The sequence below is a fragment of the Macaca thibetana genome, chromosome 3, assembly GCF_024542745.1.
Source record: "Macaca thibetana thibetana isolate TM-01 chromosome 3, ASM2454274v1, whole genome shotgun sequence".
NCBI classification, from domain to species: domain Eukaryota; kingdom Metazoa; phylum Chordata; class Mammalia; order Primates; family Cercopithecidae; genus Macaca; species Macaca thibetana.
The window spans coordinates 3,686,575-3,709,288 of NC_065580.1; the positions used below are offsets into that span (position 1 = coordinate 3,686,575).

The 22,714-nt window shown below is 40.7% G+C and overlaps 1 protein-coding gene across 7 annotated transcripts in view; it reads right to left on the bottom strand.

Annotated features, from left to right (window-relative positions):
- Window positions 1-22,367, bottom strand: part of RBM33 (RNA binding motif protein 33) — a 133,447-nt gene extending 111,080 nt beyond the window's left edge. For 5 of the 7 annotated variants that reach the window (XM_050785699.1, XM_050785698.1, XM_050785697.1 and 2 more), the window contains exons 1-2: window positions 21,956-22,194; window positions 1,051-1,129 (exon numbers count right to left, since the gene is read on the bottom strand). In XM_050785699.1, coding sequence (XP_050641656.1) covers window positions 1,051-1,129; window positions 21,956-21,998 — 122 coding nt within the window. In that variant the 5' untranslated portion in view covers window positions 21,999-22,194. Of the gene's footprint in view, window positions 1-1,050; window positions 1,130-21,955 lie in introns of all 7 variants that reach the window. The other 2 variants (XM_050785695.1, XM_050785700.1) reach the window with 2 other exon arrangements.
- Window positions 22,368-22,714: the final 347 nt, after the last annotated feature.

The window sequence follows — 22,714 nt, forward strand, 5'->3', positions numbered from 1 at the left end:
GAGCCATCGTCTGCCCTCAGACATGGCTGCTCCTGGTTCTCAGGCCTCCAGGCTCAGACAGGGACTTCCATCACTGGCTCCCCTGGTTCACAGGCCACTGGGCCCAGACTGGAAATACACCACTCTACAGACCGTGTAACTACTCAGTCTCCATAATCACGCGAGCCAGTCCTTCATAATGAATCTTTCTGTATATATTCTTTTGGTTCTGCTGCTCTGGAGAATACTAATACACTGCATGAGTCACTGAAGAGCAATCAGCTTTATGTGGACTGTAAGGGCCTCATAGTTCTCAAGGTAGATTATTCTATAAAACTTCTAGATGTGACACTGCTGTTTTCAAATTGACTGCAGCTTCAAAGTAATTGTTACATTTTCTCAACACAGTATTTAAGATGTTAAAAAAGTTATAAAGAATAACCAACATTTCTCAGCCCCACCACCCAGATTAAGCCCACACTGTATTTCTCCCAGAACACACCACTAACCTCTATTATAACTCCTTGCCAGAGGTAACCACTCTACCAAACTACCATCTGTCATGACTGTGGATTTTTAAACTGTGTGTGTGTGTATTCCTAAACAGGTCATTTTCATCCATTCCTAAACAGGTACCTTCATCTTCACTGGTAACCAGGAACATGAAAATTAAAATTAGTGAAATACCATCTACACATATTAGAATGGAAAAAACATTAAAGTGTAGCCAGATATTCAGTACAAAGTAGAGCTTAAGGAACTCTGGCATAAGGCCACTCCAGTAATGGCTCTGGGTGTCCACAGTCAGTATCATTACTGTACAAAAACAAAGAAAAAGAACAGAAGACCTATGATCTGTTGGCAGCCCTCCACACAACACAGGCCTGGAACAGGAGCCCACGTCAGCCTTCTGCATGGAGAAGCTTCACTTTAGCCCAGGAGGGACAGCCCTACTCAAGAGAGAGCACCAGGTAGTCAAGGTGCTGTGTTCAGTAAAGACCCCTCGGGAGCCAAGGGTTAGAATGACAGAGATCGGCACAGGCAGTCAGGTGAAGCACAGGGAGCACGTACCTGTCCCAGTCCTCATCAGCAGCTCTTCTCCTCCACGACCGTTCCGCGCCAGGCTTATCAAACTGGTCAAAGTCATCATCTATGAGAACAGTCCATTGAAGTCAGTTTTACTAAGTTAAAATAGATACAATGCAAATAATTCAAACACTAAAACAACTTTTTTAAAGATTCCTGACTTGACATTTCAAATTACAAAAGTTTCATATATAACTGTCATAAACACTTTAGCCATTTTCAATAATGAAACATCTTAAAAAACACAAAGCTATCCAAGAAAACCAATTCACTGAATATTGTTGGACATGAAAAATCACTAATAGGTTTTCAAAAAAAAAAACCACAAATGTTATTAAAGTTTTTTTTTTTTAATAAAATGGGTTTTGAGTGTTTTTTTACTGCGTAAAAAAAATGTGATGTGCTAAAAAGTTGGAGACTTTTACAATACTTTTTGTAATTGTCACACTTTTCCAAATCATGGAAAGCTAAGATTCCACTTAAGCAAAACAGAGATTATGCAGGACGTGCTGAGCAACGAAAGTATAAGCACACACCTAATTCCAGGTTTTCTAGTAGCTACATTTATAAAAGGTAAAGAGAAATAGATGAAACTTTAACAGGCCATATTTTAACAATACATTTTATTTCACATAGTATATCCAAAATATTATCACAGTACGTATGGCCAGGTGTGGTGGCTCATGCCTGTAATCCCAGCACTTTGGGAGGCTGAGGCGGATGGATTACTTGAGGTCAGGAGTTTGAGACCAGCCTGTCCAACACAGCAAAACCCCATCTCTACTAAAAAAATACAAAAAAAAAAAAAAATTAGCCAGGCATGGAGGTGCACGTCTGTAGTCCCAGCTATCCCAGCTACTTGGGAGGCTGAGGCACGAGAATCACTTGAACCAGGAGGCAAAAGTTGCAGTGAGCCGAGATCGCACCACTGCACTCCAGCCTGGGTGACAGAGGGAGATTCTGTCTCCATAAAAAAAGTGTGTATATAAATATACATGTAAATATATATATATATAAAAAAATACATAAATAAAATCATAGTGTGTAATCAATACAGAAAATATTAACAGCATATTTTACATTTTTTCCATACTAAATGCGCATTTTGCACACACAGCACATCTCACATCTCAGTGTGAACAAGCCACATTCCAAGTGCTTAGTGCCACGTGTGACAAGTGGCTACTGAAATGGACAGTGAAGAAAGAGCAATGAAGAGCAGAGCCCTTTAGAGGCCTGTTTCTTTTTCTGTAAAAATGAAGCTATTGTCTACTTCATAAATTTGCTGGAACATTAAATTTGACAATGTATTTTAAAATACAAGAACTGACAAATGGGTGGCACCTGACAAAGTTATTTTTATTCCTAGTAAACAAAGAATTGAAATTAAAGGTTTTCATCTCAGACATACACACAAGCAAAGAAATTGGAGAGACAGCAGCACACAGATCTGTCTCCCCAGAAAGAGTCTACCCTAGGGGTAGGTGGTTGGGGTAGGGAGGGCCAGATGATATAAAGCCTCAGAATTTTCCCAGCCTGGAGCTGGAAATCAACCAAGTTCTACCGAAGTAATATATCTACTCTTACCAAACACTACTGATATAGTTTGAATATACGTCCCTGCCAAATCTCATGTTGAACTGTAATCCCCAGTGTTGGAGGTGGGGCCTGGTGGGAGGCATTTGGGTCCTGGGGGCAGATTCGGCATGGCTTGGTGCTGTCCTCACCATAGCCAGTGAGCTCTCTGGAGATTTGGTTGTTGTACAGTGTGGCACCCCTCCCTACCTCCGCTCACTCTCTTGCTCCTTCTTTTGCCACGTAAGGTAAGTGCCTGCTCCTGCTTGGCCTTCCACCACGAGTAAAAGCTCCCTGAGGCCTCCCCACAAACTGAGCAGGCACTGACGCCACACCTGTACAGCCTACAGAACCATAAGCCAATTAAACTTCTCTTCTTTACGAATTACCCAGTCTCCAGTATTTCTTTATAGCCCTGTGAGAATGGCCTAATACAACTAACTACCAAACAGAACGAGGGCTTTAACAAAAAAAAAAAAAAAAAAAAAAAAAAAGAAGCAGAAAGAAAAGAAAATCCAAGAATTAAAGACATTAAAGAATTAGTAGCCTCAAGAAGTTCCACTTCCAACATGACAGAACGAGGAACTCCATGGGTCCTCTCTCTGTGAGCCTGGTGAAAACTGTTTTATATAATAACCACTTAGAGTCTCTAAGAATAATTCTAAAGACATACAACAAATGAAAAGACACTTATTCCAGAAATCTACCAAAAATTTGCCAAGAATGGAAGCAAGAATTAATGGGTTTTAAACCAGGACCCACCCCTCTTCATCCTTGAAACAGTAACGCTAAGATTCCACTCGAGACCAAGAACACAGGACACCCTCCCTCCCCACTCAGCTCCCAGCTGGAGGACAAGGACCTCCGCATTTCACATCCCACCCCCACCTACCCGTTGCTGAGGGCTGAGTTCTGGGTGAGTGTGAGCGAGAGGGATGGGCTCCTTTCTTCCACTCAGGTCCCATTCATGGGACAGACACTGCTGGGCCCAGAGAACCCCTGCCCTGGGTCAAGGACTGGGGGTCCCACACCAAGAAAGTCAAGTTGAGGAGACCTGGGGCTGCTGCCTTCCCCCAGTTTCCAGGCACTCAGCTCCTAAGGCAAGGGTATCACCTAAAGACTGCTACACCACTGTCCACAGCCACAGCACAAGTGCTGTGGCTCAGGGAGGTGGGGGGTGAGGAAGCAGACATTTAGAACCAGAGTGCTCCAAAACTCTCCAAAGAAACTGACTTCAAGTCAAACAGTGCTCCTAGCAACAGTGAGGGAGAGTTCTGGTGAGAGCTAATTGGGAAGAGAGTGGTAAAAGCAGCTGGAAATATGGCCAGAATGTAGATGAGCTGCTGTGCCGGAGAGAAATGGGGACACAGACAGGTGAGCAGGGCCTCTGCTTGGGTCAGAACAAATCTCAAACACTAACATGGACACTATCCATTCAAAGGAGCCTGAATGTGATGGGCTCAATTTATAAAGCAATCTATGCCCCAGAGCATTACAGAAAGTGTACTCAGAGAGAGACAATAAAAGCCATGACAACCATCCCAGGGTAACTGTGCATGCCCAAGGCTGTGGTCACTGCAGAGCAACATCAAAAGCTTCCAGGGAGGGGTGAACACTTCATTAAAATACCCCAGCCAATCAACAAAGGAATAAAGAAGCAAATAACAGTAATAAGCCCAGGTGTGGGAAAACAGGGAGACCAGCACCCAGAGTTGCTACGACGTATTATCTAAAATGCCCAGACTTCAACAAAAAATTACAAGATATGGAAGAAACAAGAAAGTATAACCTATAATCCAACGACAACAAAAAGCAGGCAACATAAACTCCATGTGAGAGGACCAGGCGTCAGATTTCACAGAAAAAGATCTGTAAGTAGCCATTATAAATATGTTCAAAGAATTAAATGAAAACACGATCAAAAAACCAAAAGAAAACATGATGACAGTGTCAGGTCAAATAAAGAATATGAATAAAGAGGCCAGGCGCAGTGGCTCACACCTGTAATCCCAGTACTTTGGGAGGCCAAGGCAGGTGGATCACTTTAGGTCAGGAGTTCAAGACCAGCCTGGCCAACATGACAAAACTCCATCTCTACTAAAAATACAAAAATTAGCCAGATGTACTGGCACACACCTGTAATCCCAGCTACTCGGGAGGCTGAGGCAAGAGAATTGCTTGAACCCAAGAGGCAGAGGTTGCAATGAGCTGAGACCACACCACTGCACTCCAGCCTGGGCCACAGAGCAAGACTCTGTCTTAAAAAAAAAAAAAAAAAAAAAAAAACCCCTTTGGGAGGCCAAGGCAGGGGGATCACAAGGTCAAGAGATCAAGACCATGCTGGCCAACACGATGAAACCTGTCTCTACTAAAAATACAAAAATTAGGTGGGTGTGATGATGTGCGCCTGTAATCCCAGCTACTCGGGAGGCTGAGGCGGGAGAATGGCTTGAACCGGGGAGGTGGAGATTGCAGTGAGCGGAGATTGCACCACTGCATTCCAGCTGGCGACAAAGTGAGACTCCGTTTCAAAAAAAAAAAAAAACATACACACACACACACACACACACACAGAGAGAGAGAGAGAGACACAGGAAGAGACAGAAATTATTTTTAAAAACCAAATAGAAATTCTGAAATTGAAAAATAACTGAAATGAATTCATTAGAGGGACTCAGTTGATGTGAACTGGCAGAAGAATTAGTAAACTTGAAAACAGATCAACAGAGATGACATAATCCAAAGAACAGAAATCAGAAAATGAAAACTGAACCCAGCCTCAAAGAAATGTGGGGCCATTAGGAGGCACAACAATATATGTGTAATGGGAGCACCAGAAGGAGAGGACAGACAGGAGTAGGAAAAAATACTCAAAGAAATAATGGCTGACCACTTCCAAAATGTACTGGAAAATATCTACACATCCAGAAGGCTTGACAAACTCAAACGATAATAAACTCAGAGATTCACAAACACACGCAACATAGTCAAAATGTTTCAAAGCCAAAGACACAGGAAAAAAACCTTGAGAGCACCAAAACAAAAATGACTCATCACCTACAACGGAACTGCAATAGTTGTTTCTCCGTCAAAACGGAAGTAGCCAGAGGCTACTTAGCTAGATGACCTATTCAAAGTGCTCAAAGAAAGAGACCTAAATCCACCAACACGATCTTTCAAAAATTAAGGTGAAATAAAGACATTCACACATGAACAAAACAGGAAGAAATTTGTTTATAGCAGAATTGCTTCTAACTGTTGAATTGTGTCCCCCCGAAAAAATACACGCTTAAGTCTTACCACTCCTTCTGCCACCTGTGAATGTGATTTTATTTAGAAACAAGGCAAAGCATAATGACTCATGCCTGTAATCCCAAAACTTAGGGAGGCCAAGGTAGTCGCTTGAGGCCAGGAGTTCAAGACCAGCCTGGGCAATATATCCAGATCCTATCTCTACAAAAAAACTTTAAAAATTAGTTGGGTGTGGTGGTGTACACCTGCAGCCTCAGCCATTCAGGAGGTTGCAGTGGGAGGACTGCTTGAGCCCAGGAGGCAGAGGGTATAGTCAGCTATGACTGACTCACTATAGTCTAGCCTGGGCAAAAGAGCAAGCCCCTGTCTCTAAAACTTAAAAAGCTATTTACAGGCGTAATCAAGTTAGGATGAGATCACACTGGATATTAAAAAGGGCACTAAATTCAATGATGACTGATATCTACATAAGGAAACAGAGATTTGGGTACAAACAGACACACACAGAGGAGAAAGGTCATGTGAAGCCAAAGACTTGAGTTATGCTGCCGTAAGCCAAGGAATGCAGGAAGCCACCAAAAGCTGGAAGAGGCAAAGGATTCTCCCCTAGAGGCTTCACAGGGAGTATGGCCCTGCTGGTACATTAATATGGACTTCTGGTCTCCTGACCTGTGAATAAATTTCTGTTGTTTTAATATATCCAGTGTGTGGTATACTTAGATGTACAGATTCTATCTTTTATCTATATATTTGTTTATGAATTTGGCAATTTTAAGCCATTATTTCCTCAAATTTTTTTTCTGTCAATTTCTTGCTCTTGTGGGTCTCCTATGTGTATATAAGTACACTTGGTGGTGTCCCATAGGTCTTTTAGACTCTGTTCATTTTTACGTATTGTTTTATCATTCTGCTCTTCCAACGGGATCATCTCAATTGACCTTCAAGTTTGCTGATTCTTCTGCTTGCTCAAATCTGCTATTGATCCTCTCTAAAGAGCTTACTTTAGCTACTGTACTTTTGAGTTCTAGAAGTTGTTTCCTTCTAATAATTTCTTTATTAATATTCTCTACTTCTTCATATATCACTCTCCAGATTTCCTTTAGTTTTTTGGTTCACAGTTTCCTAAAGCACTTTAAGCGTATTTAAGAAGGTTAAAGCATCTGTCTAGTAAATCCAATGTCTGGGTATCCTTGTGGGTGGTTTCTATTTCTTTTTTTTGAGACGGAGTCTCGCTCTGTCGCCCAGGCTGGAGTGCAGTGGCCGGATCTCAGCTCACTGCAAACTCCACCTCCCGGGTTTACGCCATTCTCCTGCCTCAGCCTCCCGAGTAGCTGGGACTACAGGCGCCCGCCACCTCGCCCGGCTAGTTTTTTGTATTTTTAGTAGAGACGGGGTTTCACCGGGTTAGCCAGGATGGTCTCGATCTCCTGACCTCGTGATTTGCCCGTCTCGGCCTCCCAAAGTGCTGGGATTACAGGCTTGAGCCACCGCGCCCGGCCTCTATTTCTTTTTCTCCTATGAATGTGCCATACTTTCAGGCTTCTTTGTATACAATGTAATATTTTATTTACTATTTACTATTTAAAACTGGATATTTTGTACATTGCAATGTAGTAACTCTAGAAACCAGATTCTTCCCCAGAGTTGCTGCTGTTACACAATGAAGGTTGCTGTCCATCTGTTTAAGGGCTTTTTAAAACTACTATTTATTATATTCCTTCTTAAGTGTGGTCACTGAAGTCTCTCTTCTGTTATCTCCCTAATCAACTAGTGACCTGGTAGATTTCCTTAAATGCCTGCATCCAATAAAAAGGAAAAATGAACAAAGCCAAAAGAGAAACTGCTTCAGCGGAGGGGGATGAAAATAACAGAGAGAACCTCTGTACCAGCTCATCAGTGATGAAAACCAATGTTAGGTTCCAAAGTTCCAAAACGGTTGCTCCCAACAGTTCTTGCCAGGTCAATAGTTGTTCCACTGGAAGGACCGGCATCTGGCATTTCCCACTTGACTATCTTCTGTCACATCACAGACTGGCAGAGTGGATTAAAAACAAACAAACAGCCAGGTGCGGTGGCTCTCGCCTATAATCCCAGCACTTTGGAAGGCCAACGCCGGTGGATCACGAGGTCAGGAGTTTGAGACCAACCTGACCAAGATGGTGAAACCCCGTCTCTACTAAAAATATAAAAATTAGCCAGGCTTGGTGGCGCGTGCCTATAAACCCAGCTACTCAGGAGGTTGAGGCAGGAGAATCGCTTGAACCCGGGAGGCAGAGGTTGCAGTGGGCTGAGATCATACCACTGCACTCCAGCCTGGGCAACAGAGTGAGACTCCGTCTCAAAAAAAAAATCCAACTATATGCTGCCTATTAGAGACTCACTTTAGACCCAAAGACACTAATAAATTGAAAGTGAAATGATGGAAAAAGATATTTCATGCAAATAGTAACCAAAAGGCAACTGGCAGTTACACTAGTATCAGATAAAATAGATTTTTAAATTCAAAATTGTTTCAAAAAGAAAGAATACTGTATACCAACCAAAGGGTCAATTCATCAAGATATAACAATTATAAACATATATGCACTGAAACAGAACACCAAAATTCATGTAGCAAATGCTGACAAAAATGAAGGGAGAAAGAGACTGCTCTACATTAATACTTATCGAGAATTCAACACCCTACTCTCAACAAATATGAAATCCAGGTAAAAGATTAATAAGGATACAGAGGACTCAAATACTATAAATCAATTAGAACTAACAAATACAGGGTACTTGGACCAATAAGTGCAAAATATACATTATTTTTAAATGTACAGGATGCACTGTCCCTGATACATGTTAGGCCAAAAAATAGTTCTAATCAATTTAAAAACATCAAAAGTCATGCTTCATGAAAACAAGGAGCATTCTCTATCCATGAAAACATAACCAAAGTCCCAATATTTTATAAGCTAAAAATTTGGCTTGTGGCTTTTTTCTCATTAAATCACAGCGAAGGAAATAGTACTTAATCACAATCATCCATGGCAGCCATTGCTAATTAATTAGAGCATCCACTGGGTACAGTGGCTGGAGCCTGTTGCCCTAGCTACTTCGGAGCCTGAGAAGGGAGGACTGCTTGAGGTCAGAAATTTGAAGCTGTAGTGTGCCATGCTCATGCCTGTGCATGGCCACTGCACTCCAGCCTGGCCAAAATAGTGAGACCAAAACAAGAAAAAAGGAGGAAAAAAAACAGCATCCAATTCCGCTGAAATGAGAACATCTTTTTGTCAGGTTAGCTAATAGCAATCACCTAACCTTGTAGCAAGTACATAATCTCTGGCCTCCTCACTGATTTTTGATTCTGGGCTCTTTCTGCTTTTTAAAGCTCCCACTAATTCTGACGGACAGCTAGGGTTAGGAATCCCTGTGTTCATCTCACACTGTGCGTCAGTGCAGGACCTCCGGAAGGAAATTTAACTGCCATCGTGCTACACAGCACTTTCTGGAAATTTCAGAGTTAAATCCACAAAAGCCAAAATTAGAGGCCAGGATCATCAAAAATAATTAAAGTATTTTCCCAAAGGAGAGACACCATAAAACAGCTAAGGAAAGTGGCTGTTGAAATCATTCCAAAATCGGAGAATGCAAGATAAGCAGAAAATATGAATAGAACTGAAGGGTCGTGAAACCTGTATCCTTCACTCAACAACTATTTCTTGACCACGTAATATATGCCAGGCACTGTTCTAGACACCTGACATACCAAAAAAAAAAAAATCTTCACCCTGTGTAGGTTACATTCTAGTAAGAAAAGACAAACAGTAATCCCAATAAATTAATATATGGTACGTAACTTAAGGCCTTTATTGAAAAAGACTAGAGCAGGAGGGTAAAGAAGACGGGAAATGAGGTAAGAGTCAGCTGGTACAAACTGGGCTGACTATAATTTTAAAGAGAATAGAGTAAAACTTAAGAAACAAACCAGTATTACATGTTAATGCGACATATTTTAATGACAAAAAGTCTATAAAACAAATATTTTTTACAGTTTTCCAAAACTCTTTAACATCTGACTTTATAGAAAACAGCTGAATTCTATCTGCTTCTGCATTCAATCTCCTGTGATATATATATTTTTTTTCCTGAGACAAGTCTCATTCGATATATTTTTTGACTGAAATACATGAAAGAAATCCGACTCCAAATAGATACATAGTTGTAAAAAGAAGTACTTTGTCTTTTCAAACAATTTCAGATATTCTTCTTTGATACTACACTAATAATCAAAAAGTGGCCATTTCTTAAAGATCGGCTGCAATGCAGAATCTGAAGCCACAGCAATGAATATTTCATACCCTCTTATGTTAAAGAACAAGCATGTCTTGCACTGTTATTGGACCTTTAACCATGATTTTGTGCCACCATGCAGTGGTCATTTTGAAAACACTGGTTCCCTGATCCATGTAGTACTCCAAATGCTAACACATTTCATTATCCAATATAAAAAATCACACTGGTTAATAACATCACCAATCTCATCAGGAAAGTCTTCAAGTGCTGGGAAGTTCTCAACCTCAGAGTATCAAATACAAGTATTCCAAAATTCTCATTTTTGTCTGAAAACTTACATGTTATCATTGGCAACAAATAACGTACACTGTTTTACTAGAAGTGACAGGCTCACTTCATTTTCAAGAATCTATCTGCCAAGCACAAAAATCTGAATAACCACAGTCTGTCAATTGTCCTTTCAAGTAAAAATGATATTCTACAGAAGAAATAAGAAAAGCCAGCGCACCTCACTATTAAGTTGAACAAGTACCTTTTTTTTTTTTTTTTTTTTTTTTTTTTAAGAGACGGGGTCTTGCAATGTTACCCAGACTGGACTGAACTCCTGGATTCAAGTGATCCTCCTGCCTCAGCCTCCAAGTCGCTGAGAACACAGGTGCACACTACCCTGCCAGCTGGACAGGCATTTTTCCTGAAGACAACTGTTATACTTCATGACGAAACAGAAGTCCTTTATGCGTATGTTTCCTATTTGTCACAAATATTTTTTAAATGCACTCTAGGATCAAGATTTAATTAAATACTTGCCACTGCCTTAACGTTAAACCACCAGAGAATGTACCCACCATTACTTTTGCAACACTGATGCAAATGTCAGCACGGTAAAAAAAGGCAAACTGCCTTAATACCATTATGAAAATAGTTTGACTTCACAGACACTCTGAAACAGTCTTGGGGACTCCCAAGACTTTGAGAAATACTGTTCATCATTGAGTGAACAAAGGTAGTATGTACAAGGATGTTCATCAAGAATTGTTCCATTAATTGGAAAAAGTAGAAATAAACCAAATGCCCAACAAAAAAAGCCAGAGCAGAGAGGTCAAATAAAAGTACAGTCATGTAGTTACACATTAGGCAGCAATAAGAATTTTAAAGTCAAACTATGTTTCCTGACATGAAAAAATACCCCCAATAATATCATGGAGGGGATCATACAATATGGTATGGCCATTGTGTATGTAAAATATATGTGTACACGTGTGCCCAGGATATAAGCCAAACTGCTATAATGGTAGTTATCTCTTCACAAAGAATTAATTATGGATTTATGGTCCTCTTTATTCTTCCTTAAACTTTTAAAACACTCATTTATTAACGTAATAGCTTGATTATCTATACTAGACTAATACATGATCATTATGAAATATTATTGCAATACCTAAAAGTACAAAGATATTAAAATCATCCCAAATTTCTCTGATAAAAACAATTGTACAACTAGGAGAACATCACCACCAATGTTTATCCGTGCACACAGGTGAACACATAATGTGTGGACAAATAAAATTATTAAAACAGGACAACATATAATATTTTTAATGAAGTATTAAATTTCACATTATGTAAATTTAACAGCAAAAAAGCAAACGAATTTAAATTAACGGAATGACTGAAATTTGAGTAAAGATTCCAAAACAAAAAATACATACAAAGTGATGACGGATGGGGAAATCAAGTCTGGTTTGACACACTAGGTAATAACTGAGATGAAGGCTCACAATGACTATATTTTTGTCAAGTAGATGGGCATTCCAGGGAAATAACAGCACAGAGGCTAAGAAGTGCTCACGAGCCTAGAGCACAGCGAGGAGTTCAGGTAAGTTGACATACTCACTGACAGAAGTAGTCAGAAAGAAAAGGTGGTAAAGATTTGGGGCATCACTAGAAAAGCAACGTGAGAAAGCTATACTTCATATGCAACACAACCCCAGTTTAGAAAGGGTAATCTAGTAGCAAGAAGCAAGAACTAACTAATCGCTAAAACATAAACAATGGTAAAACAAAATAAAAACCAACCATTAAGGGAAAAAAAATGTGGTGAGCATCGCAGCGCAGAAACAGAGGGGAGAATAAGACAAATTCATGAACTAGAAACTGTCAATTTAGAAATTCCAAGGCATGTTGACTGACTGAAAATAACAAGGAAGGAGAAGTCAATGAAAACATCAGCATTTTGAAACTGGAATATTAGCTGTGGATTGACGGATACATGTGCTGGTTTGTTTGAGGGTGGGGTAGAAGTTAATTAGTTTGGTTTTTAAAATGCTGCGTTTGTATTATTACACTTCACTCAGCCATCTTTTGCAATATTTTTTAAAAGTTTGACTTGCTGACTGTACTAAATTGCACAATCATACTGCAACACCAACAATTCCACTCAATCCTAACACTAATCATCTGGAGTTAGGGCAGGCCCCACAGATTAAGGACTCAGTTTCACAAAGCTGTCCCACTTCAGATGCCAACTGCAACGAGGTGCCCAGGCTACTCACACTTATCCCTGGCTAAAGTCTAGAAATGCTGGGGTTATCACACCTCCACCCATTGCTATTACTATAACAATTCACAGGACTCAAGAAAACACTGTACTTACTATTACAGTTTATTATAAAGGATACAAATGAAGAGCCAGATGAAGAGCAACACAGGGCTAGTCTGAGGGGTCAGGGTGCACCACCCTCCTAGCACGAGGAGGTGCTCACCAACTCAGAAGTTCCCTAAACCCAACGATTACACTGACTAATGGTGATTACAACCAATCTTCAGCCCCTCTCCCCTCGAGGGAGGCTGGGGGTTGAGGCTAAACATTCTAACCCTCTTAACATGGGGTTAGTTTTTCTGACAAGCCCCCACCCCAAAGCTATCTAGGGCCCCCACCCCTGCTATAAGCCATCTCATTAGCATAGAAAATATAGTAAATTCAAAGGGTTTCCAAAGTTCTGCCCAGGGAACCAGGGCAGAAAAAAATACTCATTTTTTAATCATACCACAGCACCCCCCAAAAGGGCATGTCCACCAGAACCTTAGAATGTGGCCTTATTTAGAAATAGAATCTATGCAGAGGTAATTAGTTAAAACGAAGTCATTCTGGATTAAGACTGGCCCCTAAATCCAAGGACTGGTGTGACAATTCCATTTCTGGGTATACACTCTAAAGAACTAAAAACAGACACTTGAAGACGTATTAATATACTCAGGCTCACATTAGTATTACTTACAATACCCAAAAGGTGGAAGCAACTCAAGAGTCTATTGAAGGATATATGATTAAAAAAAAAAAAAAGTAGCATAGATACATATTGGAATATTATTTAGCCTTAAAAAGGAAGTTCTGACACATGCTACAACACTGATGAACCCTGAAGACATTGCGCTAAGTGAAATAATGACTCAAAATTTATAGGGCAAGCTAGCACAAGAACCCTGTACAGCCTCTTTGTATTCTTAATATATTCTGAGTCATTTCCCTGTTTTTCTTTAGAATACAGACAAATCCTTTTTAAAGTTCCAGTTCATAGCAGTCACACTAAATATAAACCAAGAAGAAATGTGTCCACATTAGTCCAGAACTTTAAAGGAAAAACAGCGTATCCATGAAAGCCAAGGAGTAAAAGATTAACTGAGCAAAACGAAAGAGGTCAATGCCCTCCTTACCTGGAAAATCTCCTTCTAAGGGCTAAACATTGTACAAGACATTCCATTTTAACAGGGGAATCAATTTTCCTTCAAGACTGAAGATATCCACCAAATTTCCATAATTCTCTATCATGCAGCAATTAGACATCTACAGTTACAAACTTTTACTTACCATTCTATTTCTTCTTCTTTTCCAGAATCCTGGACTTGGATTAGACACCATATAGACTATTAGCTTGCGATAGAGTTCTAGCAATTATCTAATCTAAGGGTCAGCAAACCAAAGCCCATGGGCCAAGCAGGGCCTGCCATCTGTTTCTGCCCAAATTTAGCTACCACCCATCTATGTAAATAAGCTTTTAATGGAACATAGCTATTCCAATTTAGGCATATAATGTCTATGTCCATGGCTGCTTTCGAGGTAAATGGCAGAGTTCAGTGCTTCCAACAAAACCCATCTGCCCTGCAAGCCTAAAATATTTACTATTTGACCCTTCACAGAAAAAGTTTGCTGACCTTTGTATCCCAAAAGTTCTCAACTTTCTTTCTCCTCAGTATCACACTCATATATAGTATGTTCCTAGTTCAAATCACTAGTAGTCAAAATTCCTTATTTTATAGATGAAGAAATCCAGATCCTTTATTTAAATATTAACTAGAAATCAGGTGATGTTCAATAACTTTCTAAGTGAACATATGAGCCTTACAGTATAACTATTAAGTTCTGAGCAGCCAAGCCAAATTTTCAGAAAGCATTCCTATACCATGTTGCTTTAGAAATAATTTGTAGTCACTGTCTTAAAAATCTCTTATGTTGTTACATGGGCCGCAGGACAGGTTCTCCCTAAAATGAACTTTTTGTTTATGAAGTATAGTGCTCATTGGTCATTTGTTTGTCTTTCAACGAACTTTCTTCATTCAGGGTTTAAAAATCAATCATAACAGAAGTCTTGCTTGATACAAGATAGAACCCCTTCTATTACGGGTTATAAAGGCTTGCTCTATCAACCTGGGTAGCCAGGAAGAGACACATGAGCTGAGCTCAGCCTCCTGGATGTTCCCATTATGACTTAAAATCTACAGGAACTGACACTCATTTCTTTTCCCAGGAACCTAGACCCTCTTTTTTTTTTTTTTTTTTTTTTTTTTTTTTTGGTAAGACAGAGTTTCCCTCTGTTGCCCAGGCTGGAGTGCAGTAGCGCAATCTTGGCTCACTACAATCTCCACCTCCCAGCCTAGCCATACAGCCTTCTAAATGGCTGAGTTTAAGTGTAAGGGATGAAATGTCAAACAAAGGGGAGAAAATGTTGTTAAAAACTTCTAAAATGAAAAAAGGTCACATAAAAATGATTCGGAATCAGAATGTCCTCAGACTTCTCAAGAACAGATCTGGATGCCAGAAAACACAGCAATACCGCCAAAAATTTTACAAAAAGGAACTCAAACCTAAAATTCTGAACCCAACCAAACCACCAATCAAGTTGTGAAAATTAAAAATTCCTTCAAACTGAGGAGTCTCAGTCTCAAAAAATTTACCTTCAACACACACACTTAAGAAGCTGTGGGTCGGGCGCAGTGGCTCATGCCTGTAATCCTAGCACTTTGGGAGACCGAGGCAGGCAGATCACCTGAGGTCAGGAGTTCCAGACCAGCCTGGTCAACATGGTGAAACCCCGTCTCTACTAAAAATACAAAAATTAGCTGGGTGTGGTATCATGTGCCTGTAATCCCAGCTACTTGGGAGGCTGAGGCAGAAGAATCGCTTGAACCCAACAGGCGGAGGTTGCAGTGAGCCGAGATCACACCACTACTACACTCCAGCCTGCCTGGGAGATAGAGCAAGACTCCGTCTCAAAACAAAACAACAACAACAACAAAAAAGAAGCTATGGCACTGCTTAACTCTGTATCAATGTGGAAATCTGAACATAAAGAATAATTTTTCTAGGAAAACTTAAATGATCGCAATTTACTTTTCATCTTATAAAACTAAATAAATCAATAATAATACAGAAAATTGAAAAGATAACTTTTTTAAAGGGAACCAGACCCAAATGGCTCTGGAGAAAAGAGTTCTTCCACAGTTAACAAGAGATTTTTACACTGTCCCAAAAAATTTCACAACTCATTCTAAAAATCAACATACCATAAATAAAAGGACAGCACAAATGTACACAGAAATACCAAGGAAGAAGACAATAAGTCAGTCTCCCTTATGATCACAAATAAATCCTAAAATGAAATCCAACAGTATATTAAAAAGAACAAAATGTGCAGATCAAGATTTTGAACCCCAGAATGCATGCTTAGTTCAGCACGGGAAGTCTATCAATACATTACATTAAGAGATTAAAGAACAGGGGAAGAACTCATAATCACAACAGACGCACAGAAAGCATTTCGCAGCTCAGAGGCAGCAGTGGGGATGGCAGTCAGTGTTCCCGGCGCAGTGATGCTAAAGGGGTCAGTAAGAACCTGCCCTCAAAAAATTGTGATTGTGCATTGTGACCTGTCTGGTGGTTCTCTGAGGCATCAGCTCAGAGATCACCCCCTCAGAACTCTCTCAGGGCTACAGCAGCAACCAGGCAGTGCTTGTCAAAAGCATTTAAAGACATCCACTAACCAGGGTCACCTGGGGCAAGGGACGATGGACAAGGTAAGCAACACACAAACTGAAAAGCCTGGGAAAGAAGAGGCTGAGGAGGAAAATATATGAAGGAATGAGAGTGTTGAGGGCTCCCATGTATACTGGGAAATCTGGAAGACAAGACCATGCACACGCTGAACGCTGGGCACATGCTCAGAAAACAACTCGAAAGAACCCTAGATTTAAAACTCTGGCTGATCTTTGCGCTCCGAATATGCAGAAGGTGAGGCTAAGCGGGGGGTGGTAAGTGGCCTGCATGAGCAAGGAAGTAACCTCAGCTACCTGTGAGCACAGGAGTTTTTGTTTGTTTTGTGGTTTGGGTTTTGTTTTATTTGTAGCTCCAGTCACTTGAGGACATCTCCATCAGATTACTGGCTGGGCAATGACACAACACAACGGAGACATCAGTGACCACAAGAGACAAGAAATAAGAGTCTCTTTTCATTTGGCAAGTCATAAAAAACCAGACAACTGAAGCCCACAAGAAGAAACAGCAAACCCAGAAAAGCGGGGACATTGTGACTTCCCAAATTTCCACATCACAATATTTAAAATGTCCAATTTTCAGTCCCAAAACTGAGGGACTGAAAAAATCAAGTTAACATGATTTAATCAGTTACACAGGTAAATCATGTGGAACTAACATACATTAGGATACAATTATAGATAATTTTTCAGAATCATACAGAAAACATGTCATTCTTTAATTCATTCACCAAGTATTTGTTTAACACATGCTATGTGCCAGGAACATTTGGAATGCATGGCAAAACAGATGGCATTTTTTGTCCTCATGAGGCTTACAGGCTACTGTGGGAGGCAGATTTAAAAAACAAGTAAATAAGTAAAGAAAATTACAAATTAAGATAAACGTTCTGAAGAAAACAAGGGTGCTACAGGTGAAGAAACAGGAAAATATTGAAATTATCCAGTCTAAGGAGCAGAGGAACAAAAATAAACAGAGCCTTAAAAAACAGGGGGACATCATTAAAAGTACCAATCTATGCATTATGGGAGTCCCAAAAGGAGAAAATAGAGTACCAGGAAAAAGAATTGGAGAAAAAAATAAAAAGCTTCCAAATTTGGTGAAAGACATGAACCTACATATTCAAAAAGTTCACCACTCCAAGCAGAATAAATTTGGAGACCCACACCGAGACACATTATGATCACACTATCTAAAGTCAAAGACAAAGAGGATCTTGAACACACCAAGAGAGAAGTGGCATGTCATGTACAAAGGATCCTCCACAAGATTAACAATTTCTCATTAGAAACTGTGGAAGCCAGAAGGTGATAGGATGAAATATTTAATATGCTGAAAGATAACAATTGTCAACCAAGAATTACTTATCTGACAAACTGCCATTCAAAAAATTATATCCCCAGGTATGACCTAAGGGACTTTGTCATTAGTACACCTGCCCTACAAGAAATGCTAAAAGTACTCATGGCTGAAATGAGAGAGGCTATTTTTTCCCCACTCCTCAAACTCTCTTGATTGAAGCTAAGAAATTAAGCATGAAAGATTTTCTTGAAGGAAAAAAAAAAAGAATTAAATGGCTATACACACATAATTATCGTTATGAAAAATACAAGAAATGCTAAAAGTACTCATGGCTGAAATGAGAGAGGCTATTTTTTCCCCACTCCTCAAACTCTCTTGATTGAAGCTAAGAAATTAAGCATGAAAGATTTTCTTGAAGGAAAAAAAAAAAGAATTAAATGGCTATACACACATAATTATCGTTATGAAAATATCTCATTTATCAGCACTATTAGTGATTAAAATGCTCCAAAAATGTCCTACCAGGTAAATTTTACCTGTTGAAGTACTAAAACTTGTTTCACTTTCACAATTTCGAACAAAAACCTTCTGCACCATGCTTCATACTTTTCCCGCCTTACTACATACTGACACAGTGGAAGGAACACTGAACTAGAAGGCAAAAGACCTAAATTCGAATCTACTTCCCTTTCTTAACAGTTAGGTGGCTGAATGTTTCTGGGCGAGTTTACTCTCAAATGTAAATTAAGATAACTGGTTTAGTATCTAAAGTCTTAACTCATCCCAGCAGTGTATCTTGCTATAAAATTTTACCAGCCTGGGGTTTGAAATACACAAAAGTGGTACTAGATGATGGGTATGTGGGTTCATTATTCTACTACTGGGTGTGTTTGAAATTTTCCATTAAAACTTTTTATTTCTAAGAATCGACTAGAAAACAAAAAATTTACAAGCACCCATTTTTTCACCTCCCCTATAAAATTAGATTCGCTAAGGCCCAAGAATGCTGTTGTAAATCTTAAGCGAGATAATGCACTTACCAGGTTGGAGGCTTTTTACAATTTGTGTACTGATTTTTTATTTTATATTTTACAAGGAAGCACTGGAACTAAGAAGATCTTGAAACTCATTAAACTATTTGTTCCTTCCCCCAAAATGTTTTTGCCTTTATGTTTTTGTTTTCAGTCTCCAATAAATAACAGTTGTCATTCTCTCTGTTATTAGTAAGGACAGCAATTCCATTCCTCTATCCTTACTACTTGACTGCAATACCAAATGACTCCTTTGAAATGTTTCATGGCAGGGCATGGTGGGTCATGTAATAGTCGCACTCTGAGAGGCTGAGGCGGGCAGATCACTTGAACCCGAGTTTAAGACCTGCCTGGGCAACACGGCAAAACCCTGTCTCTACAAAAAATACAAAAATTAGCCAGGCATGGTGGTGCACACCTGCAGTTCCAGCTACTCAGCAGGCTGAAGTGGGAGAATCAACTGAGCCCAGGAGGCCAAGGCTGCAATTAGCCATGATCATACGACTGCACTCGTCTGGGCAACAAAGCAAGACCCTGTCTCAAAAAAAAAAAGTAAAAAATAAGCAAACACTCCTATAGACACTTTGTGGTACCCATTTTGGCTATCCAGATTATGGATAGCCAAAAAAGCCTGTTTATCTGGATTACATTCAGTGATATTACTATTTTACTATCCAGATTATGGATAGCCAAAATCCATTTTATTCAATAAATATTAACCACTTACTATACAGGAGACCAGTGATTTTCAAACTGACAATCTTGAACATTTTGTGGGTTGTGAAATTAATCTAGGTCACAATCAGCATTTTACTGTAATGAAATAGAAAACATTAGAGTGCATGGCATAGTATGGACCAGCATTGTTCATGAATTTTTTTTTAACTTTTATGTATGTACTAAATCACAATGTCAATCACATTTCTGTGGCTGCCATTTTAAAAAGTTTGAAAGCCACTGTGCTAGACAATATGCTAAACTGAGCTGCCAAATAAGCTATCTGTAGCTATCAATAAGGTATTACCAATGTAAATATTTCTCTAAGCTAACATGATTTTAATCAGTTACACAGGTAAGTCACATGGAAATGACTCACATAACTTAGGATGTAATTATATTATTTCCTATTTGTAAAGAAAACATTTCATTCTTTAATTCATTCACCAAATGTTTGTTGAACACATGCTATGTGCCAGGAACACGTGGAATGCTGGTAAAACAGGCAGCATTTTTGTCCTCATAAGGTTTACAGGCTACTGTGGGAGGCAGATTTAAAAACCAAGTAAAAATGAAGAAAATTACAAATTGAGATAAACATTCTGAAGAAAACAAGGGTGCTACAGAATGAAGAGAAGAGAGGCACAAGAGCAAGAGACAGACATTCCTCAGAAAGAATGAATTCTCAAGGAAAGCCTCCCTTAAGAGCATGAGACCCACTGGATCAGGAGTCAGCCCTGGCAAGAGCGGGGACAGGAACAGTCCAAGATGAACTTCCAGGATAAGGGAAACAATCACACAACATGCTGATGGGGTAAGCAGGGACTAAGTCATACAGAACTCACAAACCTCGGCAAGGAGTTTGGTTTGAATCGAAGAGCAAAGGAAACTCTGGCACTTGTGACAAAATGGAAGGAAAAACTCCAAAGCATCGTGAATAAAGCCTACTTATTCTTCTAAAACAGCAATTCTCAAAACTTCTGACCTCAAAATTATTGAAGACCCAAAAAAGCCTGTTTATCTGGATTACACTCAGTGATATTACTAATTTAGAAATTAAAAATGAGAAACGTAAAGGAATACACAAGCACATATTCCATTAGCCATCAGCTTAACGTCCTCACATATTATTCAGCCTCTAGAAAAAATACAAATAACACCTTAGTCTTTCTAATGAAGAGTGTTGACCCAAGAGTTTCCAGATTACACTGGGAATGCTATAAAACAAGTAATTCCGACCCCCAGAAAGACAGGTGAGCTATATATTTTAAAATTTTAATTAGAAAGTCTCAGACATAGCACGCAAACATGTATTTAAACTGAAAGAAAAGTGGCATATAACAAATCAAATTGCCAGAAGCAACATTCCTACACTTACTCTTTGTAGTTTTGTTTTTCCATTTTGTCAAGCAAACGTTTTGATAGTTGGGCCAAAATTCCTAAACAGGATGACTGCAACCTAACCATCTGCTAGCATTTACTAAAAAATACTTCTCGAGTATACACTAGACTGGCTTTTCAACGTTGCAATGGTAAGAACTAATCCCAAATGCTTTTGTTATCCATATTTTACCATCTTTTCAAAGTTTTCAAAATAATCATTTAAAACGTCACTTTCAAGTATCTCTCCACATATTTTTAAAACCCCCAGTGATATGTAATTTTACCTGAAAGTAGTTTTACCCACAGTTTTTTAGAGATAGGTGTTTCATCAATATTGTTCATGCTTGCAAACAAGAGAAACTATCCAAAGGAACTGACTCAATATCTAAACCTTTTGTGTCATGTTTTCACTTTTGCAAGACGCAAATAAAACACTAACAGATTTTTATTAGACAACAAATAAGTTAATTTAAAACAGGGATTTATTAAGACTATTGCTCAAGAAATCTCTCTTTCCAAAATGGCCTACTGTCGCACATTCCTTCACACAGGTGAATCTTTCACCTGTTATGTTTTTGTAATGGGCTTGAAATCAATCTAAATCTGTCAGGATGGCCCCACAATCTTAACCACCCACCCTACAGCGACCTGACCCGCTCTCCCTAAGTGACACTGTCGCGGTGGGGGGACGGGGGGCGCTCTCCTAGCCATAGGACACAAGGCCGGCTTCGGCACTTAATGCCCGCCAACGCCAGAGATAGGCCTGACACTTTAGGCAGCCTTGCAAAGTAGAGGACACACGGAAGTTCACAGGTAAGTACGATCTGCACAGCGGAGAGGAGGAGCGAGCAAGGGATAATGACAATAGGGAGGGAAGGCGGGGGAGAAAACTGAATAGGCCGAACACAAAGACAGTCGGAGCCGGGGAGAGCCTCGTCCTCTCCTACGCGGGAAGGCCCGCCGGCCAGCACCCCCGCCCACCGCGGCTCAGCCCTGGTCCCCCGAGCCCGGCGGCCTCACGTACCTCCGGCGCCTGCTCCTCCGCTCGCTCCCAGGGCGGCCGCCATGGCACTCGCGGGGCCCGGCCTTCAGCCTCGCCCACCAAGCCAGCTGGTGGGCCAACGTGCCTGGTCCGGGCCCGGGTACTGGTGGCGGAGGACAGGGAAGGGAGGGGGCTGCAGGAGGCAGAGGCGAGGCCGGGCGTTTCGCGGTCCACAGCTGCCCCTTCGCCTCCGCAGGAAGAAAACAACAAACTACCGCAACATGGCCGCGGGCCCGCGCCCGCCGCGGTGCACCCTGGGATGATGGAGGCCGGGAGGCGGGCGGGCGCCGGGGCCTGCCCCCCACCGAGGCCGTAGCAGCCCCGAGGCCGCCGCCGAGTTTCGGACCGCGCGCGTGCAACGCCAACACCCGGCAGCCACCTCCGCCCGGCTCCTGAAACCCAAATGTTTGAAGCAGGGCGGGGACGACTGCTGGCCGTAGGTCGATTCCGGGTTCAGTCGTAAGGCGCTTTGCAGCAGTCGGCAAAGCGAAGCTTTACGGCAGCCGGCCTCCCGTTAGGAGTTGAGGACGGAAGGCCCAGCGTACGGTCCCCGGTCAGGGGGAACCTAACTATCGTTTCTGTGCCTGGACAGTAGGAGAGTGGGGTCTGAATGAGCTGCAGTAGTGAACGCCGACGGCTTGTGTTGAGGGCAGGAAAGGCTGCGCACAACTCTGGCAGGTGCTTCTGCGAGCTGGGATGAGCGCCGCCCGCCCCGTACTAACGTGCACGCGCACTCGTGTG